The sequence below is a fragment of the Zonotrichia albicollis genome, chromosome 1, assembly GCF_047830755.1.
Source record: "Zonotrichia albicollis isolate bZonAlb1 chromosome 1, bZonAlb1.hap1, whole genome shotgun sequence".
NCBI classification, from domain to species: domain Eukaryota; kingdom Metazoa; phylum Chordata; class Aves; order Passeriformes; family Passerellidae; genus Zonotrichia; species Zonotrichia albicollis.
The window spans coordinates 21,344,487-21,371,347 of NC_133819.1; the positions used below are offsets into that span (position 1 = coordinate 21,344,487).

The 26,861-nt window shown below is 37.5% G+C and overlaps 1 protein-coding gene across 1 annotated transcript in view; it reads left to right on the forward strand.

Moving 5' to 3' along the window:
• Positions 1 to 26,861, forward strand: part of ITGA8 (integrin subunit alpha 8) — a 114,494-nt gene that overhangs the window by 45,198 nt on the left and 42,435 nt on the right. The window contains exons 16-23 of the mRNA XM_014270056.3: positions 6,658 to 6,713; positions 7,299 to 7,453; positions 8,605 to 8,742; positions 9,198 to 9,265; positions 10,213 to 10,360; positions 17,909 to 18,001; positions 22,591 to 22,670; positions 25,601 to 25,681. Of these exons, the coding sequence (XP_014125531.2) occupies positions 6,658 to 6,713; positions 7,299 to 7,453; positions 8,605 to 8,742; positions 9,198 to 9,265; positions 10,213 to 10,360; positions 17,909 to 18,001; positions 22,591 to 22,670; positions 25,601 to 25,681 (819 nt within the window). The remainder of the gene's footprint in view (positions 1 to 6,657; positions 6,714 to 7,298; positions 7,454 to 8,604; positions 8,743 to 9,197; positions 9,266 to 10,212; positions 10,361 to 17,908; positions 18,002 to 22,590; positions 22,671 to 25,600; positions 25,682 to 26,861) is intronic.

Here is a 26,861-nt window from a genome sequence, read left to right on the forward strand (position 1 = left end):
CTTTGTGGAAGAGAGAAGGTATCTGGCTGGCCATGCAGAGAGAAGTTCACAGGATGTTGTTTCTGGCTGTCTTTGGTCAGAGGAAGGGTTTTTTTTTAGCACATCACACAGGACAATGTTTCAACCATCCTTAAAAGAGAAACTCTTAACCACAGTAACATTTAACTTTGAAAAGAAAAAACAAAACAAAACAAAACAAATCAACATAAAAGCTAATTTAAAAAAATTTAAGATCAATTACAAGTACAGAATGCTTGCAGGACATGTGGAGGCCAACTAATAGCATGTAACACCACATAAAGGCACATTTACTGCACTAGAAAAAAGTCACTTTGAAAGGACCCCAGGAACAGCTGACAACAGAGGCTATTACAAATACATAAGATACTGTTTAAAAGTGGAAATCATAACAAATGAGGAAGCTAAAATCAAAACAGAGCATAAACACGTGCAAGTTGAATATAAAATGGTAGTAAGTCTTGCCAGAGAGTCTGTGAGGAACAGATTTCTAAGATGTAAAAACATTAGAAGCAGGAAGCCTGCCAGGAAGTGGGCTGAACAAAAACAATATTAAGGTGTAAAGGAGGACTCCAGAAGATAACATGAATGAGAAATTTTGCACTACTTTTAAACCAAAGATGGTCAGAGGATTTCCTCACATTGGAGACATTCTTTACAGGATATGAGTCCTAAAAATCATCTCAAATGCAAGAGGATCTTAAAGAATCTTAAAATTAATTGATACATATGAACTGTAAAACATAATCATGAGAAGCATTTCATTTAAGAGCCATGGAGGCTTTTTAAGGAACTAAACTTTGATAGACTTAAACCAATAAATAAGTGGGCTTCCCAAGCATATGGGATGGGGGGGGGGGGGTCACGAGATTTTCACTCTTGCAGTGTTCTTTTACACTTTATGAACTTCTCATATTTTTATCATGCTCCTCATTTCTACATCCAGTGTAGAAAATTGCCCATCTACAGAGCAATGTAGAGCACTTAATGGAACTATACAAACCCAGAACTTTACAAAGCTTTGGCCTTTCTGGAATTTTTTTGATTCAATTATCTTGTGTTTTAACAGTTGATGCAAAAAAAAAAAATTAAATACAGACACTTGGCTGAAGCATGTTCATTGACCCCAATTATGTTGTTTCACAAGTCCAGACTTTAAGACTTTAAAAAAATGCTTAATGTCATAATAGAAAAGATTTTGGAACCATAGCAGTTAACAACAGGTATTGAAAGAAAAAAGGTGGTTTTTTTGCACAAGAGGAAGAAAATCTCTCTTAAAAAACATTCTTGCTCTGAGATATTGTTTAGAAAAGGAAGGAAGAAATGCATACTCCTTTAACACATTTTTTTGTTTTTTTTTTATTTCTCTGCTACAATAAGCCAGGAGTTTGGTTCATATCTACAAAGCTTTAATAGGAGCATAATTTAATTTCTGTCTGCTTTATTTTAAAATAATGCTCCCTAAAGATTTAGTTCATGTTATGAAATGACTGAAGAGCAGCTGCTATTTTCCACACTGTAATTTTTTTTCCTTAGTTGATATAAGCTTGTATTGTACATATGAAAACAATTAGTAGGGAAACTCCAACAGGCAAAGAATTCCTCAGTCCCATGGGACAGATTTCTGTATCTCTTAGCCAGCTGTGCAACTTGTATAAAACTCTACTGACTGACACTGCAGAATTAGAATGAAAGGAAACCTCCTACCAGAAAAGCTCCAGGAAGTGTGTGTGCATGAATAATGTGGATTATTGTACGTTTCCAAGTATTAGGAAAATATTATTTCTGCTATGATATAAATTGCAAAGCTGAAGCAGCAGAGGAAACTTGCACAAAAACTCATTTTTATTCACAGCTCAAGGAGAATTGTCCTGAACTTCTAGAAGCATATAATTCGTTCTCTGCTGTGTGTAAAATGTGGCTGTTTCTGAGTTTCCAATGCTAGCAAATCTGTAACAAATTCTGCAACTTTGAAGGTATTAAAGAATATGAAAAAAGAGTTTATTTTCCCCTAAAGTGTGAAAAATGCAAGTTACTATCTGTAAAAAGAGGTAAATACATTACATATTTTCATTTTTCAAAACCTCTTCCCTCATTCTATGATTTATTATGTTCAAGATTGGGCTCTAGCTGTCAGGAGATCTAATTTATCTATGCATTGGTATTTTTCTTACCATTTGAGGTCTGATTATCCATTAGCTACCTCATATATTTGTTCTTAAACTGCATCTACAAAGGTTTTTTACTCACCTCTCACTGATGTAAGGTGAATATTGTTAATTCCATTTTGTAGAGGAGCAATAAGCGAGAGAAGTTACCTGACTTACCAAAAGTTGCATAAAAGTGTCCAATCATGAGAAAAAGTTGATTTGTAGCATATATTGTAGAATATATTTTGTGTGTGTATATATATATGTTTATATTTAATTTTTTATATTTTAAGACTATATTTTTTATTTGTAATTGTTTTTCATGTTTGGATGTCTCATTTGAACTGTGCCTTGTAGGCTATCAGCCTCTGTAAAGCCAGTAAAACCAGAAGCAGAGAGCTTAAAATTTCAGATTTAAAGTTCCTACTATCAAAAAATACTTGGAAAAAAATGTAGTTCCTTTATCTCCAAATTTCTTACTATTCAAGTAGTAATAAAATATTTATGATCTTGTGTCAGCTAGATTCAGTAAATGAGACATTTTTTGCATACACATTTTTAAAAGCTGAATACAAAATTCCTATCAAAGAGATAAACACCCAAAATAATATTTCAGCAGTTCATATCTGCATAGGTTAGATTTGCTCCTTTCTGCTGCTGGTATTTTCTTTTCTCATTGACCTAATTTGAAAGAGAATGTGGTTGGTGCCCCATGGATATGGACCTAGGGGCCATTGTTAAGATGAATTGGTGTGAGATTTTCCAAAGACTGTTGGCCAGCCTGACCCCATGGATGGGACAGCAAAGCCACATGGCCAACAGTCAGAAGATGGATAGCTCACTCCTCAGGGGTGGTCAGAGGGGGTAGGCAGGTGGTGTCACTTGTCACCAACACAGCTGAGGTGCTGTACAGGAGACCTCTGTGCCAGGTTTTAGCTTCAGTAGCCCTAGAGACACCCAAAGGGCAGTCACTTGTTCTATCCAGCAGCCCTAGTGCTCCTGCACCTTGGCCATGCAATATAACTTAGCCATGAGAAGCCTTCAGCACTAAAACTCTGTGTTGGTCACTGGATTGGACTTGGCCATAACAAAATCTAAAATCAGGGCAAGAATTAGAACATCACAATAGAAGTGTGTTGTTTTGCTTTTACATATTGTACTTCAAAAAGAAACTGTTTAAATGTTGTTCATAGTAAACAATAACAGCTTCTTCTCTTCTGTGGAGGTTTGTGACTTTGCAGGTTGGGTATCAGCCTCACACAGAATGGAAGCCCAGAACGTTAAAGCTTACACTGCCTTTCTGCTAAGGCATTTTCCATTCTTTCTCTCCGTCTACAAACCTGGGTGCTAAAGAAATCACTAGCAATGACAAATGACACCTGGTAGGATCTGCTAATGTCTTGCTTTTCACTTCCTGAAGTAAGTTTTCTATTTTTTTTCAGCTGCTGGAGTAGCCATACAAAAATAATTTCTTTCTGGTACTAAGTGCAGTCTAGAAATTATTATACATGGATAACTAACTTTTACCACTTCTGGTGATATTAGGTAATTTTATTAGGGTTAACTTTTGAAGAGACTGCTCCCATCTGTGCCAGGAGTATTTTTGAAGAAAGGAATACTTTCAAATTTCTTGTTCTTTTAAAAATAATTTTTGCCTACCTGAAAAACATAGAGTTATTTTAAACAAACTGCCTCGTTGCCCTGAGGTTGTCAGGAAAAACTCGTGTGTTCAGTTTAAAGACTTTCCCTCTATTTTGTAACTACATTCAAATACTATTCAAAGCATAATTTCATAGTGATGACAGACACAGCAGAATAAATGTGATGTAGGGATCTCTTCAGAGAGATTCATAGCACATAAAAAGTTTGTATGCTTTAGGATGATGGACTACTTCCCATTTGTTTCTTACTTGCTGAAGTTTTCTTCCTTTGATTGTTAATTCTGTTGTTTGGTTGATTGCCCCTACAAGCAAGCTCCAAAGCTCAGCTATTTTATTTCTTACTGTGCCTAGGAGTCAGATCTCAAATCTTTATAAATTCTTTAGACTCTTTTGTAGTCTGTCTTTCCCTCTACTTTTCTTTTTCTTGATACTAAAACATCCCTCAACATCTCCCCAGCATTTTCTTGTCGAAGTGATGAGCGAATCTAAATTCATCTTGGTTTGCAACTGAAATCTTTGATGTCTTTAGCACTGTTTCTGAACTAAATAACGAAATCACAAATGTGTGGCAGAATTCTGCTAAAACCATAGTCCTTCCTCTTGTGTGGCCAGAGTGTGGGAGGTTATCCACTCCAGATTTTTGCTTTTTTGCTCTGCTATTCCCTTTTTGACATGCTCTGCCTGGAGTGGAAGGAGTAAATCTTGATTCTTACAGTAATTTTTGAGAACATTACTTCAGTTATCAAATATGTATTATGAATTATTCTGTTCATTGCAGTAAATAAAGCATACACTGAAATTGTTCTGTTTGACAAATAAAGCATTCCAAGCTACATTTTTGAACACAACCTTTTTCCAAACATGATAGGACAAAATTTCTGTGACTCCTCCAAAGCAAGACAACTGAGTTTAATACATTGGCAGCTCTTGAGTTTACATCTGAGGAAATGCCCTCTTACACTCTGACATGTGAGGCCTGTGAAGTCTGATGTCTAAATTGCATTCATGCAATTACAAAGATTTCCTCATTTTTTTATTTTGGCCTTGTGTATTTAGAAATAATTGGTTCTCCCTGTATTGACTCATAATTGTAAAAAAGAAGGAATATGAAAAATCTGCATTCTCTGCATGGACTGGAATGACTTTTTGAAGGCTACAGTTTAATGGCATTATGCCATTCTTGTTTCTCAAGAAATATTGAAAGAATTTTCCATTAAGGTCATGACAGTGACACATATGCCAGATGCGGCAGTTTCATTACATCTGCCAGAGGAAGCAAACATGCAAGTAGAATGGGATTATGGGTTAGTTTAAAGGTTATGTTAGTGGTTTTTTATCCACTGCATTGGAACATTATTATACAGTATAACAGTAGTGAGGAGATCAAGATCAATGAATAAGGCAATTTTTTTTTATTTAATTTAAGCTGATTTTAATGCTGACCTACAATTTATTTTCCATATGCAAACCAAAATATTTTAAGAAGCCATGAAAATTTTCATTAAGAATGATTGGTAACCAGAGGCACTTGCAAGAATCTATCACCTGAGCAACTCTGTTACATTATACAGGATTTCATTAGGAATTATGGTATGCAGAACTAAGTCTATGTGGCAGATGACAGCAGAAATCAAAAATCAAGAGCATCTTTCCAGTGACAGATTTCTTGTTTTGCCACTTGTCAGGGGAGTACTCTCTGCTAATTGCATCAACAGGCATAATTAATACTGTTTCTCATATCATCTAGAGTAATTTGTGAAAACTTTTTCAAAATGCAAATCAGTTAAATATTTATAAAACTTGCATAGATTCCTTACAAAGTGAAACTTTTCTATAATCATTACTTTTTTAGGGTTTTTAAAATTAATTTTTATATAAGTTAAAAGTTCACATTAGAAGGTATCAGGCACTACAACTATAAAAGGCTTCTCCTATCAGTTGTTGAGTATAACTGCAAATGTGTTGCCAGTCTTACACAGAAATATTTCTTATGGGAAAGGACTCTCCTATGGTTGAGGTGACATTTGTAAAATCATTTCAATTGTGATGTGAGTATTTCTAGGCTCAAAAGTGCTTGCTATACATTCAGAACAGGCAAATTTAAAGCAATTAACTTATGTGGTGTTCCTTTTTGTGGAATGCATTGCTTTAACCTACTAGATAAAGAACATGAATCACCAATTTCTCTGTGCTTTGATTTAGGTCATGTAAGTGCCACTTGCTGCAAAACTTAACAAATTAAATGCAATACAGTTTGGTTAGTCTGATGTCAGAAAGATTGAACAATTTATGTTTTATGTTTGGAATTAATTGTAGCCTGTTGAAATAATGAAAATCTTACAGTAATGCCAGTGTAACACTTGGTGTCCCAAGTGCTTCAATTTGCTGGAAAAGAGCTTGAGCGTTGACAATATGCTCCAAGATTTTTCTGATTTGACCATGATGAACCAGAAAGTATTTCTGCAGACAGCCTCTTACAAAGGTGGTTTCCTGAACTTCAGCATAAAAAATCCAGCTTTGGCAATAGTGTCAGAAGGGTCATCTCCATGGACTCTTTCAAGAACTGCTGGGACCAGAGAATCTTCTCCATACCTTTGCCAGGAAATATTCAGAGACTGTCTTCTGAATATTCTTCTGTGATTATTAGTGAAGCCTAGCAGACTTCCTGACATAATTAGGGAATACCATAGGTAGCTAGATACAATCTCAGTTAACATCTTTTAAAGCAAATTAAAATAAAACTTAAAAGATATGATTTGGGAACTGCTGATTCCCAGGTCAGTCCATTTTCTGCTAATAATGAATTACTTCTCCTTTTTTATATGTAGCTTTACTGTAAGAGTCTGCGCAGATTTTGAAGGTCAAAGTATCTCAGATGAGATAGGTAAGAAATATTTTCTGTTGCTGTAATTTACTCTAGTCCTGCTCCATTTCAAATGTATTTTTTCCTACACTTGTAAAGACAATAGGAGTGAGATCCTCCTCAGGCAAGAAAATGCAGTTTAAAAAAAGTAGATAGATAGATGGATGCATAGATAGATAGATTAGATAGATAGATGGAAAGATAGACAGACGTGTGTGTGTGCGTGTGTGTGTGTGCGTGTGTGTGTGTATAAGAGCAAACCTTTTATTACTCACTTAAAGGATTTTTTTTTCAGTTTAAGTAGTTTTCTAAATGAAACCAAGAATGTACCTTGTTGGAGAAAGTTCTGTTTTGGAAAAATAATAAATTAAAGGGACAGAAGTCCTGTACACATATGATCTGTCAATGAAATAAGAAAGCTTAAATTATACATCCTGCATAATTTGGATCAAAACTTAGTGGGCTTTTAAACAGACAGGCACTTAAAACATGGATTAGTTTTTCTCGGAAGACTTGCCTAAGTTAATGAATTATAATACAGAATGAATTCCTTACTGTTTTATTTCTGTTATATCAATAAGTAATTTATTTATTTGTATACCTTAGTGCTCAAAGGAGAATTGCAGTTAGATTCATTGAAACAGAAAGGAGCTGTTAAGAGGACCCTCTTCTTTGATTACCATCATTCACATCATTACTTCTCCATTGTGATAGAAAGACAGAAACAACTCCATTGCCAGGACTTCCTTGTTTATCTCAGAGTAAGTTGTTTAAAATATTTTGGACTTTCATCATTATTTGAGTAGTACCAGGGATTTAAAGATAAAAATAAAAAGGAGTCACTGGAAAAGGAAGAGTTATCTCCAAAATTACAGAAATGGGATACAAGATAGACTTCATCTGTATGTTCAGTATGTCCAGAGCATTCTGCTACCTTGAAAAAATTCCCTATGTAAATCTTTGGCCTCATCTTTTGTCAATATAAGTAGAAAAGAAGGATTTTGAAGACTGTAGAATTTCTTTATGTAAAAATACATTAATTTCATGCTCTTCTGGAAATTCTGATCAAATACTGCATCTTCTGATATAAAAATGCAAGATTGCTTTCCATTTTTGGTATTCTTTTTTTTTTTTAATATTCACAGTGCAGTAATAAATGAATCATGTTAAATATCATGCCAATTTAGGTTCAAAAGATTATAAAGGAGTCTTACCAGAAATATTGGCCTAAAATTCATACATTTTTAAAAATATTTTAAAGATATTTTAAAATAATTTTAGAAAAAAAAATATGAAATTGAAATTGTAAAGGTGAAAGGATCAACACTTCCTCACTTGCAGGTAGGATTTCCTCATGCAATTGAAGTAGATTATTCCAAGTCTGATCCAAGAAATGCAGTGGGAAGTGAAATGGAGAAGTTTCAAGCACTATGTAAGGACATATCTAGATAGTAAAGGTGGTTTAATTTTACCATTGCTAAGTCTTATAAATTCTTGGGTATGGTACAAACCAGCAATATTACCTCCACAAATCCACACATGCCCTACCTCCATTTCAAAAGGAAGGGGGGCAGTACCTGATAGGAGTTGGTTCTGTGTGTCTCTCTTAAACAGCTTCATTTTAGGCTAATGCTTTGAAAAATTTCTGAGTCTACTCAGCTCAGCCAGCTTCTTCCAGATGTGGGGCTGTGGAGGCAATGTGTTCTGGGCATTCCAATTACTGGTGAGACACTTTGCTTTCCTAATGACACCATATGCAGCCAGAATTTGGCCAGCATCTGTCAAAGAACCATGTCTTACCTTCAATAAAGACCACATCTTTACCTTCAGAAGTCTGAATTTGTTGTCTTTTTATACCAACTTAAATAATCATAGTAAACCATTGGTTTTATTATGTGATTATTACTCACAGGATGAAACAGAATTTAGAGATAAATTATCTCCTATCAATATAAACTTCAATTATAGTTTGGATGAGACCAGTTTTGAAGATAGTTTCACTGTGAAGCCAATCCTGAACTATTACCAGAAAAACTCACTAGCAGAGCAGGTATGAGTTTTGCATGTTACATTTTCCATATATAAACATGAAAGCATTTACAAATATTATGTGTGTCATCTTCCTTAAAAGAGAAAGCCAGAAATTACATGACAGGGATTTAATTAATACAAAATGTAGATTGAATATAAAACTAGAACAAACAGGACTTTCAAGTATTTCCAAAACTTTCTTGTTTTGATTGCCTTCTAGAATATGTAAGCCAAGTTAGTGTGGGAAAGGGACTGAAGATTATATTGTTCTGCTAAGGATATATTTGACCATCTAAATAGTCTCCAACCTCTTACTACCACATGAAAAGGAACTTACAGAAAGCATAAAAAGATTTATTTCAGTAAAGGCAGTGCTAGTAGTATTTAAGACAGGTTAGCAATATTTAGTGATGCAATTTGGACTTTAAGGCATGTACTAACTGTATTATATTTTTTTATTTGGCAATGATACAGGCTTACATTCTGGTTGACTGTGGGGAGGACAATTTATGTATTCCTGACTTGCAACTTTCTGCAGTGCCGTAAGTGAAATAAGATACATTATGCTGTATATACACAGTCCAGACACTGCTAACTGTTGCAACAGAATGATGTAGAACACAGTTCTGTTGTTTACTGTAGCTAATCACTCTTACTTGATTTCCTGATTTTAATTTGTGCATCCATTTCAGCTATAAAACCAAGAAATGGATGCACAAATTAAAACAAACCACATTCATGATGTTTAATGGTTATCATAGAAAATATAGTTTGCAGGTGTTTGTTAGAGTGGCTCTAGTTCTGTGAAAACCAAGAGATGATACAAATTGTTGTTCATAGGAGGTTTCAAGTTTTTTATTTCAGTGTGCCAGTGACTTTGCACTTGGACACAATTCTCCTGAGCTCAGTATACAGTGAAGTAAATTAATCTCAAAATAAAATTTTCAAAATATGGTAACAGTTTCTTCTGTGGAGGGAGAAATATGCCAAGCGGGACAAGTGGGGAATGTCTGAGAGTTACCTAACTCTCATCAGAATCAGTCTGTAGTTGTGAAACAAGGGCACAGTGCCATTGCAGGTCTCAGGAGAATATCTGTCATTGTTTGTATTACAGTGGACATGAGGAGATAACTACCACCTTTGTGTCCTCCAGAAAACAATGCTCATGAGACCCTGTGGCAAGTGGTTCCTCCACTAAATACTTCCTGTTGTTTAGAAAGTAGTCAGGGTCTGGAATTTTTTACCAGTTGCTTTCAAGTTTTGTGATAGTCCATCTTGGCCACAGTGGTGTTTTCTCTTAACCTCTTTTCTACCCAGGTCCTGCTATACTTTTTGATGCTGTCATTTTTATAGAAAATGGGTTTTTCTTGTGTTCACCGAGTGTTTTCCAGAACTAATGGTTTGAGAGCAAAATGTTCTTCTGCTTTATTCATATATAAATTCTAATTGTGCATGTTTTAACTCCTGACAAGTAGTATGTTCTATACAGGGATACAGATCAGCTAATAATTGGAGAAGAAAACTGTGTCATGCTCATAATAAATCCAAGGAATGATGGGGAAGGAGCCTATGAAGCTGAGCTACATATAAAGATTCCACCCGAAGCAGATTACACTGGGGTTGAACGCAACAACAAGGTAAAGTAAAATCAAGATGTTAGTGATAATGACAACTGAGAGCAAGGATAGCCTACATAGGCTGTACCAGCTGAAAGCAGCACATAAAGAGGTTCCTTTCAGGAAGGGAGATTCCATCAACTCTCAGCTATCCTTGCTTGCACAGCCCAGGGTAAAGATAAGCCATGCCTCCAAAAGATGGGAAGGACAGGACCATTCTGTTCAGAGCCAGCTCAGGTTCATTCCCATTAACCCAGCTCCTTCCCACTAACTTCTTTATAATACTACACAAATATTGTCACATTTCTTCTAGGAATAGAGGTGTTCACATACCTATACCTATTCACAATTCCTATGTTCAGATTTTGAACCAGTAAACAATAGCAGTAGCAGAAAGTAATACTGCCAAATTCCCTTAGTGCTTCCCTTAGCCTGGGATCCCATGGTACCAACTCCAGTCAGAGTTAATGAACCCTGCTGACCCCCAGACACTTGGACACTGCTGTCTCTTCTCACAGCACAGCAGTGTTTTACCATTATTAAGGGTGTCCCAATCTCCAGTATCCTGAATAGTTACTGCAGTAATAGTTAATATTACTGCAGTATAAACTTGACAAAGTTACTTTCCCTTGTTGTCAATTCTTTCATGTTATGAATGGACCAAAAATGCAATTAAAATGTAAAATGTGCCAGTGTTCACAGAAGGATTGATGTTGTCTGAAGTCCTGCTGAGTTGTACTGAACATTTAGTGTTTTTCCTTTTTGGGTCTGTTTGTTTTTTTAAGAGCAAAGATGAAACCCTATCCTGCAAACAAGCAGTGTTCATGTATTCTCTGTTGGACAGCAAGTCTGAATTGCCTCATCTGCACATATATCTCCCAGGCTGTTGCAACATGAGCCTGCTTTTTTCTGTTAGTGCCTGGAATGTTCAAAAGGGCCTCAAGGGTGAGAGTGGGAGAAAGCAAGTTAATTTCCTTTCTGAAGGCAAATGTTTTTAAGGAAGTTGAAAGTAACTTACAAGGTATTTCCTTATTCTCCTTCTGTCAGTGACTTTATTAATGGGCCTCTAACCTAGTTTGAAAAAAAAATCCAAGAAGTAATGCTATCATCAAAGATGATAGAAATTCTCTGCAACTTGTCATCTCAGAAATATATCTTAAAGACACCAGCCTTTTCCTACTGCCTGTTCCTTTTGCTCTCTTAGCAAAGCCAGAGATTTTTTTGGACTGTAATCTACAAAACTAAAGTTCTCTTTAACATGCTACAAATGGTTACCTTTTTCCTTCATTCCTCTTTAGAAATCTTTTGCTGCTCTTTTGGATGTTACCAAGGTGTCAGAGGAGGCACTAATTCCAAAACCCAAGCATGTATTAGCACATTTCTATTATTTGAAGGACCTGGGGGTGGGAGTAGACAAGAGGCTGGACATGAGTTATCAATGTGCATTTCCAGCCCAGGAAGTCAAACGTGTCCTGGGCTGCATCAGCCTTCCAGTACCTGAAAGGAAACTAAAACAGAGACTTCTTACACTGCCATGTTGTGGCGGGACAAGGGAGAATAAATTCAAACTGAAAGAAAGGAGGTTTAGATTAGATACTAAGAAAATTTCTTGGCTGTGAGGGTGGTGAGGCACTGGAACAGGTTGTCCAGGGAAGCTACAGATGTCCCATCCCTTGACATGTTTAAGGCCTGGTTGGATGGAGCAGCCTGGTGTAGAGGAAGGTGACTTGTCCACAGTGGCAGGGGTGGAACAAGATGATTGTTAAGGTCCCTTCCAATCCAAACCATTCTCTGGTCTGGACAGAGAGAAATCATTCAGGGCTTTTTACCATTTTAGGAAAAACTTAGTTTTATAGTGACAACACAATAGACTTGTGGAGAAAGGAAAGAAAGATCCTGGTGCTTTGGAAGAATGAAGAGAAGCTAGAATGGGTTGAGAAGGAGTTTTAAAGTTAGAATACTTTTTCTTTTGAGGACAAAATTTTAAAAACCCCGGAAACACAATACAATTACTTCATTCTTTTCAGATTTTGGGAAAGATAAAAATGCCTTTCTGACAAATTCAATTCTGAATCCTCGTAGATAAAAAACTGCCCTCCTTTTCTCTACATTTACTTAGCTCATTCACACACATAATTTATTTCATATTTTTTGCTTTTTGTACTTCATTCAAAAAGATATCATCATGTTCTTTCTGAGAAGGATCAAAACATTAGTCCTATTTGCTATGTCATTTTTAGTTCTTTCTTTCCGCATTTCAAGGACCATTTTCACAAGGATTACAAATGGCAGTGAAAAGAAGTTTATTCCTCCTATTGTTTTTGAATGGTAAATGTATATTTCTTTAAACTATGTTTTTTGCAATATTATGGTTCCATTATGTAAACTAAAATATTAACTTCTATGTTCATTTGGAAAAAAAATTAATAGTGTAAATTTCTTAGGGGTCATAGTATCACTGAGTACAAGTGAGTATAAATGAGAGGGATTAAATTCATTCAACTTACAGGGCTTTGAGCAATTTGAACTGACAAGATAACAGAAGAAGTTATCACACTGGATGCTGTAAGCACTGAGGTATATGGAAAAAAGGTCTGCAGGCACTTTTGGAGGCATGGACTAGAGGTGAAAATGACAGTTTTCATGTCAGTTGCAGTGGAGTCAGGATGCCAGTTCTTATTTTTATGTTTGTGTTGTATCCTGAAAATGGGGTATCTGTGACTGCTCCAGAAATGTACCTAATTTAATATAAAGCAATTTCAGCAGACAGGTAGATTTATGGTAGAGCCTATTGCAATCATATTCTTAAAGCTCTGCCTCTAGGTTGCATTTCCTCTTTGTTGCATCCATGTTTACAGTCCTCTTGTAGCTGTTTTTCTCCGAACTGCAGAATTCCTGGTATTAAGGCAGAGATAAGGTTCTCCTCAGAGCCACCAAATCAGGCAGAGTAAGACAAGAATAAATGAAATGGAATTTGATACATTTCTGATGAAACTGAAATATCTGTAGAATCAAATAATTCAATTACACTGTCATAATTTCAAACTGACTGTATTCATAGAGGATATTTGTCTACTGTGGAGCTATTTCTGGATTTAGTCTAGCTAATAAAGAAACACACATTAAGTGCTTTATAGAGAAACACCTTAAGTGCCTCCTGTCCAGTCCTGCTTTTTTTTTCTTTATTTCATCTTAACAATGTCTTGTGTTATTCTATATCATTTGAATTACACTTAGAAGCTGATGAGGTCAAAAAATTCACTGAAAATCCACTTGCCTTCTACCTCCTCCCTTCAGCTTTCTGCAATATCGTGTTTGACCTGCCTCAGTTTGGCATTATCTTATCTCTGACCTGATCCTGTAGATGTATCCTGTAGATATCCTGTAGAATATTGCACACAGACTGTGCAACTACATAAAAGATTAACAACATTTTGCAGAAATGGGATCATATGCAAGGGGAGAGGCAAGTGAATGTGTGTGATTTTAAAGTTTGAGGTCAGGGACATGATTTTGGAGCTTCATTGATTCCTGCAGATGCTGACACTTCCTTCAGTCAAAAGGTGAGGATTGAAATAGAATGACTTTAAATGAAATCAAGTGTGTTTTCCACCATTTGTATTGTGGAAATACTTAGAAGGTCCAGACACCAGGTAAATGAGAAAATTACCACAGCTTCTCTAGTTCCTGCAAACCCACTGGCTTGCAGTAACTGTTCATATACGGTAGGTGTGAATTTATTGAAATTAGCTGCAATGAAGAAAGTATAACCACTTTGTAGTATTATATACATATATTTCCAGCAGTAGATCCAGAGACAATATGTACTGCTTGTCATGGTTTGAGCCTGGCACAGAGCCAGTGCCCCCATGAAAATGCCTCACCCTGGTGTCTGCTGTGAGATGTGACCAGGAATAAGCAAAACAGGCTCCAACTTAAACATAAATAACACTTTATTACCTAAAACTACAGGGAAAAAATAGGAAAGACTATAAGGAAAAGGAAAAAAATTGAAAACCTTACAAAAACCACTTTTCCTCCTCCCCACTCCCTGACTTTCCCAATCCAATACATTCTCTCAAAAATACCAACTGCCCAGCCCGGCACGACACTTTAGTATACTCAAACTGCAGTTCATGAAGAGGAACGGAGTCCTTCTTGTTCCATAGGCTTCTGGAAACACACTGAAATCCCGGATGCTTCCTTGTCACTTCGGCACCGCCCAGAAAGTCCATTTGCCGCTTGTGACATGTTCCTTCCATGCTCAGTGCTCTCACCACCGAGACATGGATCAGAGCTGCTTTTAGGGTGGTCTTTCAAGGATGCCTTGTCTCACTCCAAAAAGGCACAGTCTCTGCTTTTGGGACAACTGTCCCCCCCATATATTTCCAACCCCCTGGGGCCGGGGGGTCCTCACAAATGAACCCTCCTGGTTTTGAGGCACTGCCTCCCCCTAAATGCAGTCTGTGTCACAGGAACAACTGAGTCCATGGCTACAAGAAAACGTCCAGCCAAAAGGCCACTCCAAATCATCTCTCCCCATCCAATCATCTCCACAAACTCCGGGCCAAAGTTCTTATCTCATATCATCTCTCATCTCCCTTCTTATTCAGCTTCGAGGAGGATTAGCATTTTCGCAAGGCCCCAATCATGTAAGAAAGGGTTAAAAGTTTTCAGTCTCTGTCTGTCGGTCGGCTCCCACGCACGCTGCCCACACGCTGCCGCTGCGGCCGGGCAGTCTTCCTCCCCCTTCTCGCTGGCTGCTCTCCTGGGGGGGGGGAAGGGGGGGGGCTGGCTGCCCGATGTCTCTTGGGGCTCCCCCACCCTTCCATCTTCGAAGCCCCCTCAACACCATCTCTGTCCAGGCCTTACCGCATGGCTGGCCCCTCCCCCGCCCAGCAGCAGCGGGCCGGACGGGGGAGAGATCTGAACTCCTCGGCCGACGAAGTCCAAAGAGGAAATGCCAGGGCAGTGCCCTGCTTTTAACCCCTGTGTATTCTCGGAGGTGTGTCCAAAACCCACTGGCCACACCGGACGCCAGTCTCAAACCCAAAACCTTCATTGGTTTGACCACAGCTTCCCAGAATTCCCAACTTCTTCCTGGTCAAACCATGACACTGCTGTATGGTACATTCTTACACCACAACAGTCCCTAACAAGACTGTGTGTTTGAACCCCCAGGCATTGCCTGAACACTGTGCACCAGCCCTTTGCTCCATGGTAGAGCTGCCCATATTGAACAGCTCAATCCTCCCTTAGGAGCAAAAGCGGGGAGCCAAATTCTTATGGGATAATTAGTAAATCAGGCAAATACAAAGCACTAACAGATATTTGTTACACACCAAAAACATTATATATTTTGGCAGAACTGCCTCTGCTCCGGCTGGAAACTGCAGACTGGTGAAGATCACATGCAGCCAGGTATTGCAGTGGATAAGCTCTGAGCCATTTCCCCCATGCCCTTCTGAACTAGAGTTAAAATGAGAAAAAGACCTGGAACATTCTTGTCTTATATGGAAATTCTTAGACTAGGTACATTGTGGCTGGCTAGATGAGACATGATTTGAGCTTGGTGAAGGCGAAGACTACTCTTGATATGTCAGTTAGATACATAAATATACATCAACCAGAAGATCCCCTAATCAACTAATTAAATCAACTACTCCATCCCCTTTTCCTCATAAAATAAAATTGGAAGGTGATGGTAAAGGAAAGAGGAAGTTTTTTACTTGCCAGCTTGTTGTGTTTAACCGTTGTGGCATCACTACAACCACAAAAGAGTTTCAAGCTTGTAGGCTGCCTGGATTACTTAAAGCATCCAATCACTTTCTAGTTAAAATGCACCCTGGGAGCACATGTGATAATTGTTGTGGTTTTACTTCTGCTCAAGACTGCCAAAAAAACCTGTGTGTTGCTACAGAAATGTGAATTGCTACCAAAGTCAGGTAGAAGAGCTTTGTGGCAAACCCTTCCATCTGGCTGAGTTATATATGAATGTAATGATGCTGACCACAGTAGGTGTACCAGTCTCAGCTCTTGCTAGCTTCCTGCCTGGTTTTAATTTTCCTATTTTGTACTTAACCACCTCAAAAAGATAATCAGTGCAAAAACAGACAGTAAATCTCATTATGGAAGGAATTCTACCAAGATTGACCCTTTGTCACATCTTTAGACTGCACAAATTAGCTTTTGTGATGCTGGTCAGATAAATTCTGCAGCATTAATCATTTTTAGTCTAGGAACATAGCCTCCAGATTGCAGAAGAACTCCTTGAAAAACTATATTTTCTCAGCCTTTGAGGGCCAAAAAGAAATATGTGATAAGGGCTGATTTACTTTGTGTTGGTCTATAATACAGCATCTTTAAAGAAACTGCCAAGTATCTAATACAAATGAGTATATATATATATCTAACTTTTAGACTTCAATTTCAACTCCTCTCCCCCAACAAAAGCAAAACTATAAACCCACACATCAAGATCAAATGGACAATTTTCCAGACACGTTTGATTCTGACTGTGTTAACACCCTCTTTTCTCCCATGCATTGCTTCCCACCTCTAATTAACCAGCTGGAGAGAATATAAAAATGCTTTCCTCCCAACCCTAGAGAGGCTTGAGAAGGCTGTTAGTGCACTGGACATGCTGTGTAACAAACTTTTGTTTCCTCCTAGCAAACTGTAAAAATGTCAGCATACAATGAGGTGTCTGCTGAGGGCATGCTTCACATGGGCTCTATTTAGGACATGCCCTGTCTTTTCTTTTAATCTCAGGAAGTTAGAAGGACAGCATGTCCATGCTGGCTTTTACAGATAGGGCAAATTGGTACAGAGATTTCCCAGGTCTTTTTATACAGAGGTCATGAGCTCATTCACACTGGTTCATCTGTGAGAATCACAGATGAGCAGAAAGGCAATGCAACTTGCTGCATCCTGCTTTTACAAAGCTGCTTTCTGCACATACGTGGAAATGTCTTCATTTACTGAAGATGTCAGAGAGGAAAACAGAAAAAAACCCCAACACATTTTATTGCAACCCCCCATATTTTATTGCTTTGCCTTATTCTGTATCTACTAGCTTGCACTGTTTTATAGCTGTATCTCTTTTGTAGTTTGTTTTGTTTACAAATGATATTACTAGTGATAAGGATTGCTATAAACAAAAACAACCTTTATATCTGATAATGTGGAAATCTATCTGCTTTGTTGCTAATTATGTTTTTACAGAATTTCTGTGAGACCTATTCTTCTCACTTAGTTTTGTCTACTCTTTGTTTCTCTGTTGAGTCATTATGGCTATAGGAATGATTCACAGCAACAAATCAGTATGGTAAAACTAGACATAGAGTGATCTCATCCTGGTTCTTAAGGTACTGGGAAACTATCCTGTTTGTTTTTCCCTGGCATCAGTTTCCCCCCGTTGTCTGACAATAACCAACTAAATGTTTTGATAGTGCTCTGAGCAGGTGTCTGAAATCAAAAGAAAGGTCACAGTCAAAAAGGCATCACTTTCCCAACTGGATCCATTTCACTGTGATCTCTGACCTCTGTATTGGTGTCCTTTTGTTGCAGGCCCTGCGTGTGTTGAGCTGTGATTACAAGATGGAAAATGAAACTAGAATGGTGGTTTGTGATCTTGGGAACCCCATGGTGGCTGGCGCAAACGTAAGGGAAAACCAGATGCATTTACTGATTTTTATCTAATTGAATTTTAAAGGGGAACAAATGGAAATTTATTCAATTACCAGAATGTGTCCCAATAAGCAGCACATGAACCAAATTATTTACCTGGACAATAAATTGTTGGTGTAATAGGAGGCAGAATTGTGCTTTTGGAAAAGTAGCAATTTGTTTTGCTAAAAGATTAATTATGCTAGAACTTGGGGTTCGTGTCACTCAGAGAAAGTGAGAGTGGCTCAATTTATCACTATCATTTCATTAGAAGTTGCACTAGTATAATGAGAATTCCAATCTATAATGTAATCAGTTTATTTCTCTCTTTTAGAATCCTCTCTACTTAAAACATAAAGATATATGTATAGTAAATGACAACCTCGTCAGCCTGATTCTATTCTTGAGTGCATAAGGGTTGTATTGCCTGTTTATATCACAATTTATGTCAAGGAAAGTGTGTTTGGAATAAACTTATGCTTTAAAGTTATTATTTTATTTCTAAAGATTTCCCTGAAAAGTAAAAGTATCATCCTAAAAAGTGAAAGTAATGGAGAACATTTCTGAGTAATGGAATTTTTGTAATGGGATGATGGGATGCAATGACAGGCCAAAGCATGAGACAAATTCCAATTCAAGGCAAATAATTTCTTGTTCTGAGAAGACAGCAATTTTATTTATCTGCCTAGTAATTTCCTTGTTAGTGTCAAGGTAGAAGCAAATTCTCAAGATACAGACGGAAGTGAACAAGAACATTATGTGTGATCGGGATGCAGTGGAATGGGGCAGGAGAGCATAAAACCCCTTGGGCTGGAAGAGAAAAGGAAGAACAAACATGAGAGACACCAACTTGTATGCCAAGAAGGAAAGGAAATCTTTGCAGGTTGCATATTGTCCGAAGCACAAGCAATGGAAAGTCTGAGTGTAGAGGTGTTAGACTACAGACCCTGCTACTCCCCTCTTTGAATCCAAAGCCCTGTTTCCACATCATCCTTCACCCAAAATGCTACCAGTAGCAGTGTGAAGCCTTCAGGAATGCCATTTGGTGGCTACTAAAACATTACTACTCTTGCCTGTCTCTTTATGAATTTTCACAGCATAACTAATCCTTCTTGTCTTCAGAATCAACTCTAGGAGTGCTCTAAGTTCCATTGCCAGATACTACTAAGCACACTACTTCACAAAGAGAGAAGTAGCAGAATAAAACAGCAGGGCTCATAATATATTCAAGGGTTTTCTACTTTACAACAAAATAATCCATCCCTTTAAAACTGAGGCGTCAAAGGTAGAGCATTACAAAGCCAGATGGCAACATGGTTTGATTAGAGTAAGTGAAATCTTAAATCCTAAATTTATCTTTGAAGCCAGCTCTCCTGGAAGCTCAGTAAAGGTGAAAGGACTTGTGTTTTTTTCAGTCCAAACATATTTGTGATGGCAAATGTACTTCCAAAAGCAAAATACCAGCCCTTTGTACAAATTGCATAAATCTCAAAAGGTTGCTCTGATCCATTTCCAGTTTTGCAAAACAATTCTGCTCTGGCAGGAGATCAGTTATTCTCAAAACACTCAGTCAGAAAGGGACTCTTTGTGGAAATTGTGAGTGGGAAGGAAGGGTTAGGTCAAAATTGAACATTCCTAAAACTCTTTAACTATTGAGTCACCTTAATGACTTGCCAGCACCCTGAAATCCTAGAATTCTTGAGCTCTTGAAGATCAACTTCTGAGTATGAGGGTTATGTTGGGATTTTGTGATATAATCTATGGGATATTACTGCAGCAGACTACAGGCTTGTCTGACACCTCACATCTTCAAAATGCATTATGTCATCTATGTCCTTAAAATTGTTTACCGGCCACAAAAAATATTTCATCTTTTCAGTAATATCTTTGAAGTTAAAAAAAAAAGATCAAAGAGTAAAAATGAAGATAAAAAGAATTGTTAAGGAAAATCTCAATGCCAGAATGCAAGCTAAATGTCTGACAACATCTTACTGGCAAAGATTGCTCAGTATACTTATTTATGACACTGAAATGGATCAGACAAGCTTCCTAATGTCTGTTCAGTGACATCAGCAAGTGAGAAAATTCTAGTAGAAGAATCTGGAAGTTTATAGAAATTAATAGAAATAAGGTTAGAAGAATGGAGGCTTGGAAGATTTTGCCTATTTCTTGGTATGTACCAAATTGATTCTTCAAGAGCACCCGGTTTTACCTCTCTTATACACTGTAAGACACTTCATAAAAAGCTACACCTCTGTCTCCCAGCATACTCCTAAATCCTGTCAAACATAATAGGTTAAAACTTATCAGTAATAACAGAAATGTCATGTATTTCAAAGATACATGATGTTACAAACATGTAAATAATGCAATCTTAAATAAACTTATTTCACTTCAAAAATTTTAAGTAAAAATAAACTATTCTGATAAAATTTCTGTGCTACTAAAATCAGGATGTTGAATAATTGCTAAGTTATATGTTCAAGCAAGTTAAACTCCTGTGGCCTCAGTGGTTTTCAGCAAGGGCATGTGAGCATCCTTGCCCTATTATTAGTGGCAATATCAAGGGTTACATGACATAAACAAAGTTATATGGCTACACAAAGACAACATCTGCAACTTATTAGAGTTGTACAGTAGGAGTGTGTTTCACTATTAAAGATGAAGCCTCAGGGGTGTAATAGATCATCAGAACTGCAGTTCATGGCTGCTCTGTCTGATGAAAATTTTATCTTTGGTTCATCAAATGTTTTTTCTGCTATAAGTGGAAACAAATTATTTAGACTGGTTAGTAAAAACAGGAAGATAAATGGTGAGTTTAATATCTCAAAATTTTTGTCTAAAAGACAAAAGTCATTATATTTTTAAAGGTGAATGGAATATCAATAGAGTTGCTAATATCATCTCCAAAAAGTGAGCTTAAAATTAAAAAGAGCTACATCTCTATTCCAAGTCAGCTATTCAACTTTTGAGCGATTTAATGAGCACTGTCTTTTTATCGGAAAGATTTTGCTTCAAAAAGGAGATATCTACTGTAACTGTGAAATTAAGATAATCAGAATTCAAAGATTTGAACCCACCATTCAATTTATTATGACAGTATTGGTTCAGCTGGAGTCAGCTGAAAGTAGTTGAAACATGTTAGGTAAGTTTTGTCTGGTGATGGATTGTGTTGCACCACTGCAAATAATGAAATAGGAGAATTGAATGAAAAAAAAATGGTGGGAAAAAGGAATATGAAATGATGTTCACAGAGGAAAATTCCTCATCTTCAATGATGTTGAATTTAGGTCCCTACATTTGTGTGTCCTATGCTGTTGTTAACAAGTTTCCTGAAATATTCTGAGGAAATTATGCCAAGCAGACAACATTTTTTTCTCCCCACCCCCAGTCTAGTCAGACATTGGCAGAAATGAGGGAATAATGTCCTCATTTCCTGATGCCTTTTGATGAATTTCTCACAAAGATTGTTTGTCCACATGGAGAATATATCTATGTATTACCATACTTTTTAAAAAGCGCAAGTACAATGTGCATGTTATCCTGCTAGAAATTCTGCCAGTAGGCCAGATGGAAGGTAGAGGAGGAGTGAGGAGTTGTAGGAATTGAAAAATTCCCATTTTGAAAATTACCAGATTTAAACATGCAGTTGAAAGAATTAAAAACAATTATTTAAACATTGCAGTAGAATTTAATTAATTGAACATTGGGGACTGATGGCATCTCCTGCTACTCACCTGGCACTTACTGGGGCTGTAAATGTGTCCCATGAGAGGCTTACAGAGACCCCTCCACGGGCTATTGTATATTCCTTCTCTAGTTGGCCCTTCTCTCTTCTGAATAAACTTGGTCTGCTTATCCCTGCTCTTCTTGCAAAGCAAATGGAAATTGTCGAAAGGAGGAAGCCAGGTCTGCTTAAACACAAAGCCGCACCAGTGGAAGTGCTAACCTCCTTCAGTTTTGGGACCTGTGTGTTGTACTCTCTCCTCTGGTCACTCACTCCCAAGTTGTAGCAAATTGAACTGAAAATATAACTTTGAAGCTGTATTCCTCTTAACAGGATTTTTTTTTCCACTGCAATGGAAAATCAAACTAGAAGTGAATTAAACTGCTGCTAATTTAGCCTCATGTGCTCAGTCAGCCCCACATGTGCTCAGTGCCTGAAGCAGGCAGTGCAGACCTGCCAGGTGCAGAGACAGTGCAGGGAGCCCTGCAGACCTGGCCAGGGGCGTGCATGGATGGAGGCAGGGATCAGAGCTGCCAGACAACTGTTATTTGCTTTTGGCTTGGCTTGGCAAAGCAAAGACTGTCTGGATGAAGAAGGGCCCACTGCTGTGTTCTTGGGAGTGTGCTTCTCTATTCCTCTGATCTTTCCTCTCTCCAGCCAAGTTTTCCATCTGGGGACATACAGAGGCAGGAGGGCATTTTTTCCTGAGAACAACTAGACGATGTTATTGCATACTAATTTTGAAAAGCAACAGTGTCCAGTAGAAGTCTGTGAAATGCAATGTTGAACAGTGCTGCTTTATTGATCTGGAGAGATCAACTGTTTCTAGTAACCTGTTGTTTTGTTTCTTTCTCAGTTCTCCACAGGCATTCGATTTTCTGTTCAGCATTTTGAAAATGCAGACTTCAGCATCAATTTTGAGCTGCAAATAAAAAGGTTAGATATTTTATCAAGAGCATGGTTATTTAAATTATTAATTCCTCTTGCCATATGAAGTTTATTATATAATAAGGTCTCTTTTGAGTATCAGTAATTATTTCAGGCGCTCTCCAATGGTAGTTTATGTCAGGAGGATTTTTGAATTTGGAACCTCATTAACTATTGGGAGAATCAGTCCAATTTCTTTAAAATTCAGATTATTCAGGTATTTCTTGAAAATTCAGGTTAACTGAGTTTTTAAGTATCTTCTGCAGATTTTCCAAATCTGAACTTTATCTAAACTTCAGAATTAATACACAGTAATCACTTTGTAACAAAGGTGAATATGCACAAACATATCGTGCTCTGAATTAAACCAGACATGCTGCTTCTTCACAAAAATTTAGAAAACAAAAGGAAAGCAGTTGAAATCTGCTCAGCAGATTTACTGGCACAGAGAGAACTGTTTCAGTTTGATGCAGGTGAACCTTTGTAATTTTTCCATTTGATTCCTCCCCATTTGTGGGCTTCACATATTAATATTGTAGAATCTTGTGTTTTATACTGAGCAGAACTTCTCCCACAGAGACAAAAAAGCACAGAGTGGCTGGGTTAGGATAACAGCAAAAACAAACCTGGGACTTTTTCAGTAGGTGGAAGGGCTTCTGCTCCATCTGTCCTCATCAAATACTCGCTGGAGTTCTGCATGGGGCCCTCCCTGCCCCACATGCAGAGACTTAATTGCAAATGTCTGGCCTTTAATGACAGCCTTGATCACGTTCATTATGGTAAATAACTGAGACATTTGAAATGTTTAAGTCATGTCTCCATAATGTAACCCTTGAAGGGAAAGGACATGCAGAAACTCAGGAAGGGCACAGCAATGGCGCAGAAGTCCATTAGGCATTTGGTCTCCCTGGAATCTGGGTGGGGACCATGCAAACCTGGACATGAGCTCCCCTGGAGAGAGACACAGCATTTACCTGTAGGCCCCCTGTCCATGCCACTGTTCATTTCTTAGTGCAAGCAGTAGTTTTAAATGGTTATCCAAGGCTCATGTCACCACCCTTTTCATGCTGTGAAACTGGGGAGGTCCAGAGCTTTTTGGTAATTAAATTTGTCTAGGTAATAAGAGTTGCATGTAGGTAACAGTTTTTAAAAAGTGACAAGAATTTCCTGAGGAATAAGTCTGAACTTCAGGAGACAACAACATCTCATGCTTCCTCCATGAGTGTGACTCACTAAAATGTAAAGGAAGAAAATGTGTTGGGCTACAAACTGGTATGAAAATGTTGAAGAGCACTCAGCTATTTAAAAAACAACAAAAAAGGAAAGAATAAAGAGTAAAATTTCTTGCATTGGGAATGTACCCTACAGTTAAAACTCACTGCTTTGTACATTCATTCACAAGCAGCAGGACAGTTTGTGTATTTCTATGTTCTTAGTGAACAGATAAAACAATCCTAAAAGAAAACAGAGCAGAACTCCACGAAGCAAACAGAGGAAATTGCCTAGATGGAGGCAAGAACACATCTGAATTTGAGTCCTACTTTAATTTATTCAAAAGAGAGGACTTTCATTTGCTTCAAAACATCAAGTGGAAAATAAGTATTTTGGTTTGCAAAACTGAAGTTCATTACTTACAAGAAACAAGCAAGAGGCTGAGAAGTGTCTTGAAATCTGATTCCTTTTCTGATGTGGATGTTGCTATGCAATTATGTACCTCTTAGAGAGAGAGATGTCTTGGCGCTTCTTTTAAACTGTTTTCTTCCCCAAAAAATGCCATAAAGCATGAACAAGGTTTGAATAGCAGATATGTATGACCAAAATCTGTATTTTAACTCTATGAAAATAAGACAAATAAGCAAGTTGGAGAGCACCTTATTCTAACAAAATAGTGGTATAATAATTTTTACACTTTAAACAATTTTTGTACATTTAAACTCAAAACAATGGCTATAGAGTATTACCTAAAATTTCAAATAATGTTTGATGGGAATTTGCATTAGTTTACAAACAAATTAGAGCTGCTCTTAATTTCAGCAATCTGTAACCAGAAAGCCTGGATCAAAGCTCTTTATCCCTCAGGAGTCAGTCACTGGAAATGCTGACCTCCTCTGAATGTTTCCAATTGACTGATGGTACCCAGATGTGATAGCAGCAAACTGGAACAGCAATAGAAACTTGGTGTTCATGGAGCAAGGAAACCACACTTGACTGAAAAAAAATTCCAAATTTAGTGTTGTTAATCTCATAGTTAAATAAATTCTAAGTCTGTAATTACTTCACTTTCTTCATGAATTTGAACTTGCAAACCTTTTTTATAGGAATGGGCTATAATCACAGGAGTAGCCTTTTGAAGTAAGAGAAACTACGTTTATTACTAAGGATTTACAGTCAGAAAAGACAATAAGATGAGTGAGAGCTCTAGATTTTAAACACAGAGATCTGTTTTCACTACTAAGTGGTTTTTAAAATGTAAACACTCTGGATAGGGGAGGGAAGAAAATAAGAAAATGAAAGAAACTGTTGATCTTGGTTCTTTTCCCCCAAAGACTCAGTCATGCTAAAGTCACAGGTTTGGAGAATCATAAAAGTAGATTTTATTCTAACAAAGCTTGTATTGTTCATTAACACTGCCTTCCTCCAGTGGATGAAACAAAGTTCTATTCTATTAAGGTACTTTTATCTATACAGATAGCCAAGTTGTGCAAGATATTCTGAGCCAAATAAATTTGTAACATCTTATTCATCATCACAGGATTCTTTAAAGGAAGCTTGAGTTGATGATATTATTAAATATGTGATGAGCTCAAATAATATCCATCTTAAATACCCGTGTCCTACAAGACTGAAGAGTGCCCAGTGGGCCTTGTGTGTTGAGTGATATGATAATCTAGAGTTCTGATATAAAACCTTTTTTTAATACTTGCACATATATTTTCCAGTTCTAACAAGATAAATCCCACCAGCAACTTAGTGAACCTCCATATCAACATCAGTGCTGCAGCTCAAGTACAGATCAGAGGGTAAGTATTCAACTATTTAAACTCATTTTGGTTACTACTTTTTTACAGAATCTTTCTGCATATGATAATCCCATGCTTATTATAAACCTAAATGCCTTATCCATCTAGGACACCTGGGTCTCACCCCTGCAAGCCTTGCAGGATGGAACTACTACAAACTTATTGACTGTCTGTGCAAAGACAGCAGCTTAAAGAATCTCACATTGTAGTAACACCAGTCAGAGCCAGCATTTCATTTGGGTATTCAAATTGTGCATGGATGTTACTAATATAAAATGCCTGCTCGTATGTGTAGGTCTTCTTGTGCAACCACTTGAATGCTTAATGCTGAATACCAAACAGAATCTACTGCTTTTATGGCTGGAAATGTGAAACACATTATGGCAAGGCATGTAGTAATAGAGAGCAGAGTGAGGCCTTTGAAGAAAGGATGAGTAAGAAATGAGTAATGATGAACTGTTCACTGACACAAAGTATACCAAAATTAAACAAGTACAGGATATAATCAAAGATGATCATTTCTACCTCTCTTTTTGTATACAGCTTAGTTTTAGAAATTATAAAATGCAATTAGGTGATAATTGCCAACTGAACACGAGCAAGCACTGTGCCTGTGTGGCCAAGAAGGCCAATGGCACCCTGGCTTGTATCAGACATGGTGTGGCCAGCAGGCATTGATCAACCCTCTGTGCTTGGAACTGATGAGGCCAAACCTCAAATACTGGCATCATTTTTGCTCCCCTCTCTACAAGAAGGGCATTGAGGTACTGGAGGAAAGAGGACCAAAGCTGGTGGAGGGCCTGGAGCAGCTGAGGGAGCTGGGGGCGTTCAGCCTGGATAAAAGGAGGCTCAGGAAGACCTTACTGCTCTCTACAAATAACTGAAAGGAGGTAGATGTATGGTGGGAATCAGTCTCCTCTCCCAGATAATAAGTGAGAGGACAAGATGAAATGGCCTTTAGTGGCAGCAGGGGAGGTTCCATTTAGATATTAGGAAAATCTTCTTCACAGAAGGAGTTGTCAAGGACTGGAAGAGGCTCCTCAGGGAAATGGTACAATCACTATACTGGGAGATATTGAAAAGACATGTAGATCTGGCACTGAGGGACATGCTTTAATAGTGAACTTGGCAGCACTAGTTTTATGGTTGGACTCCATGATCTTTAAGGTTTTTTCCAACC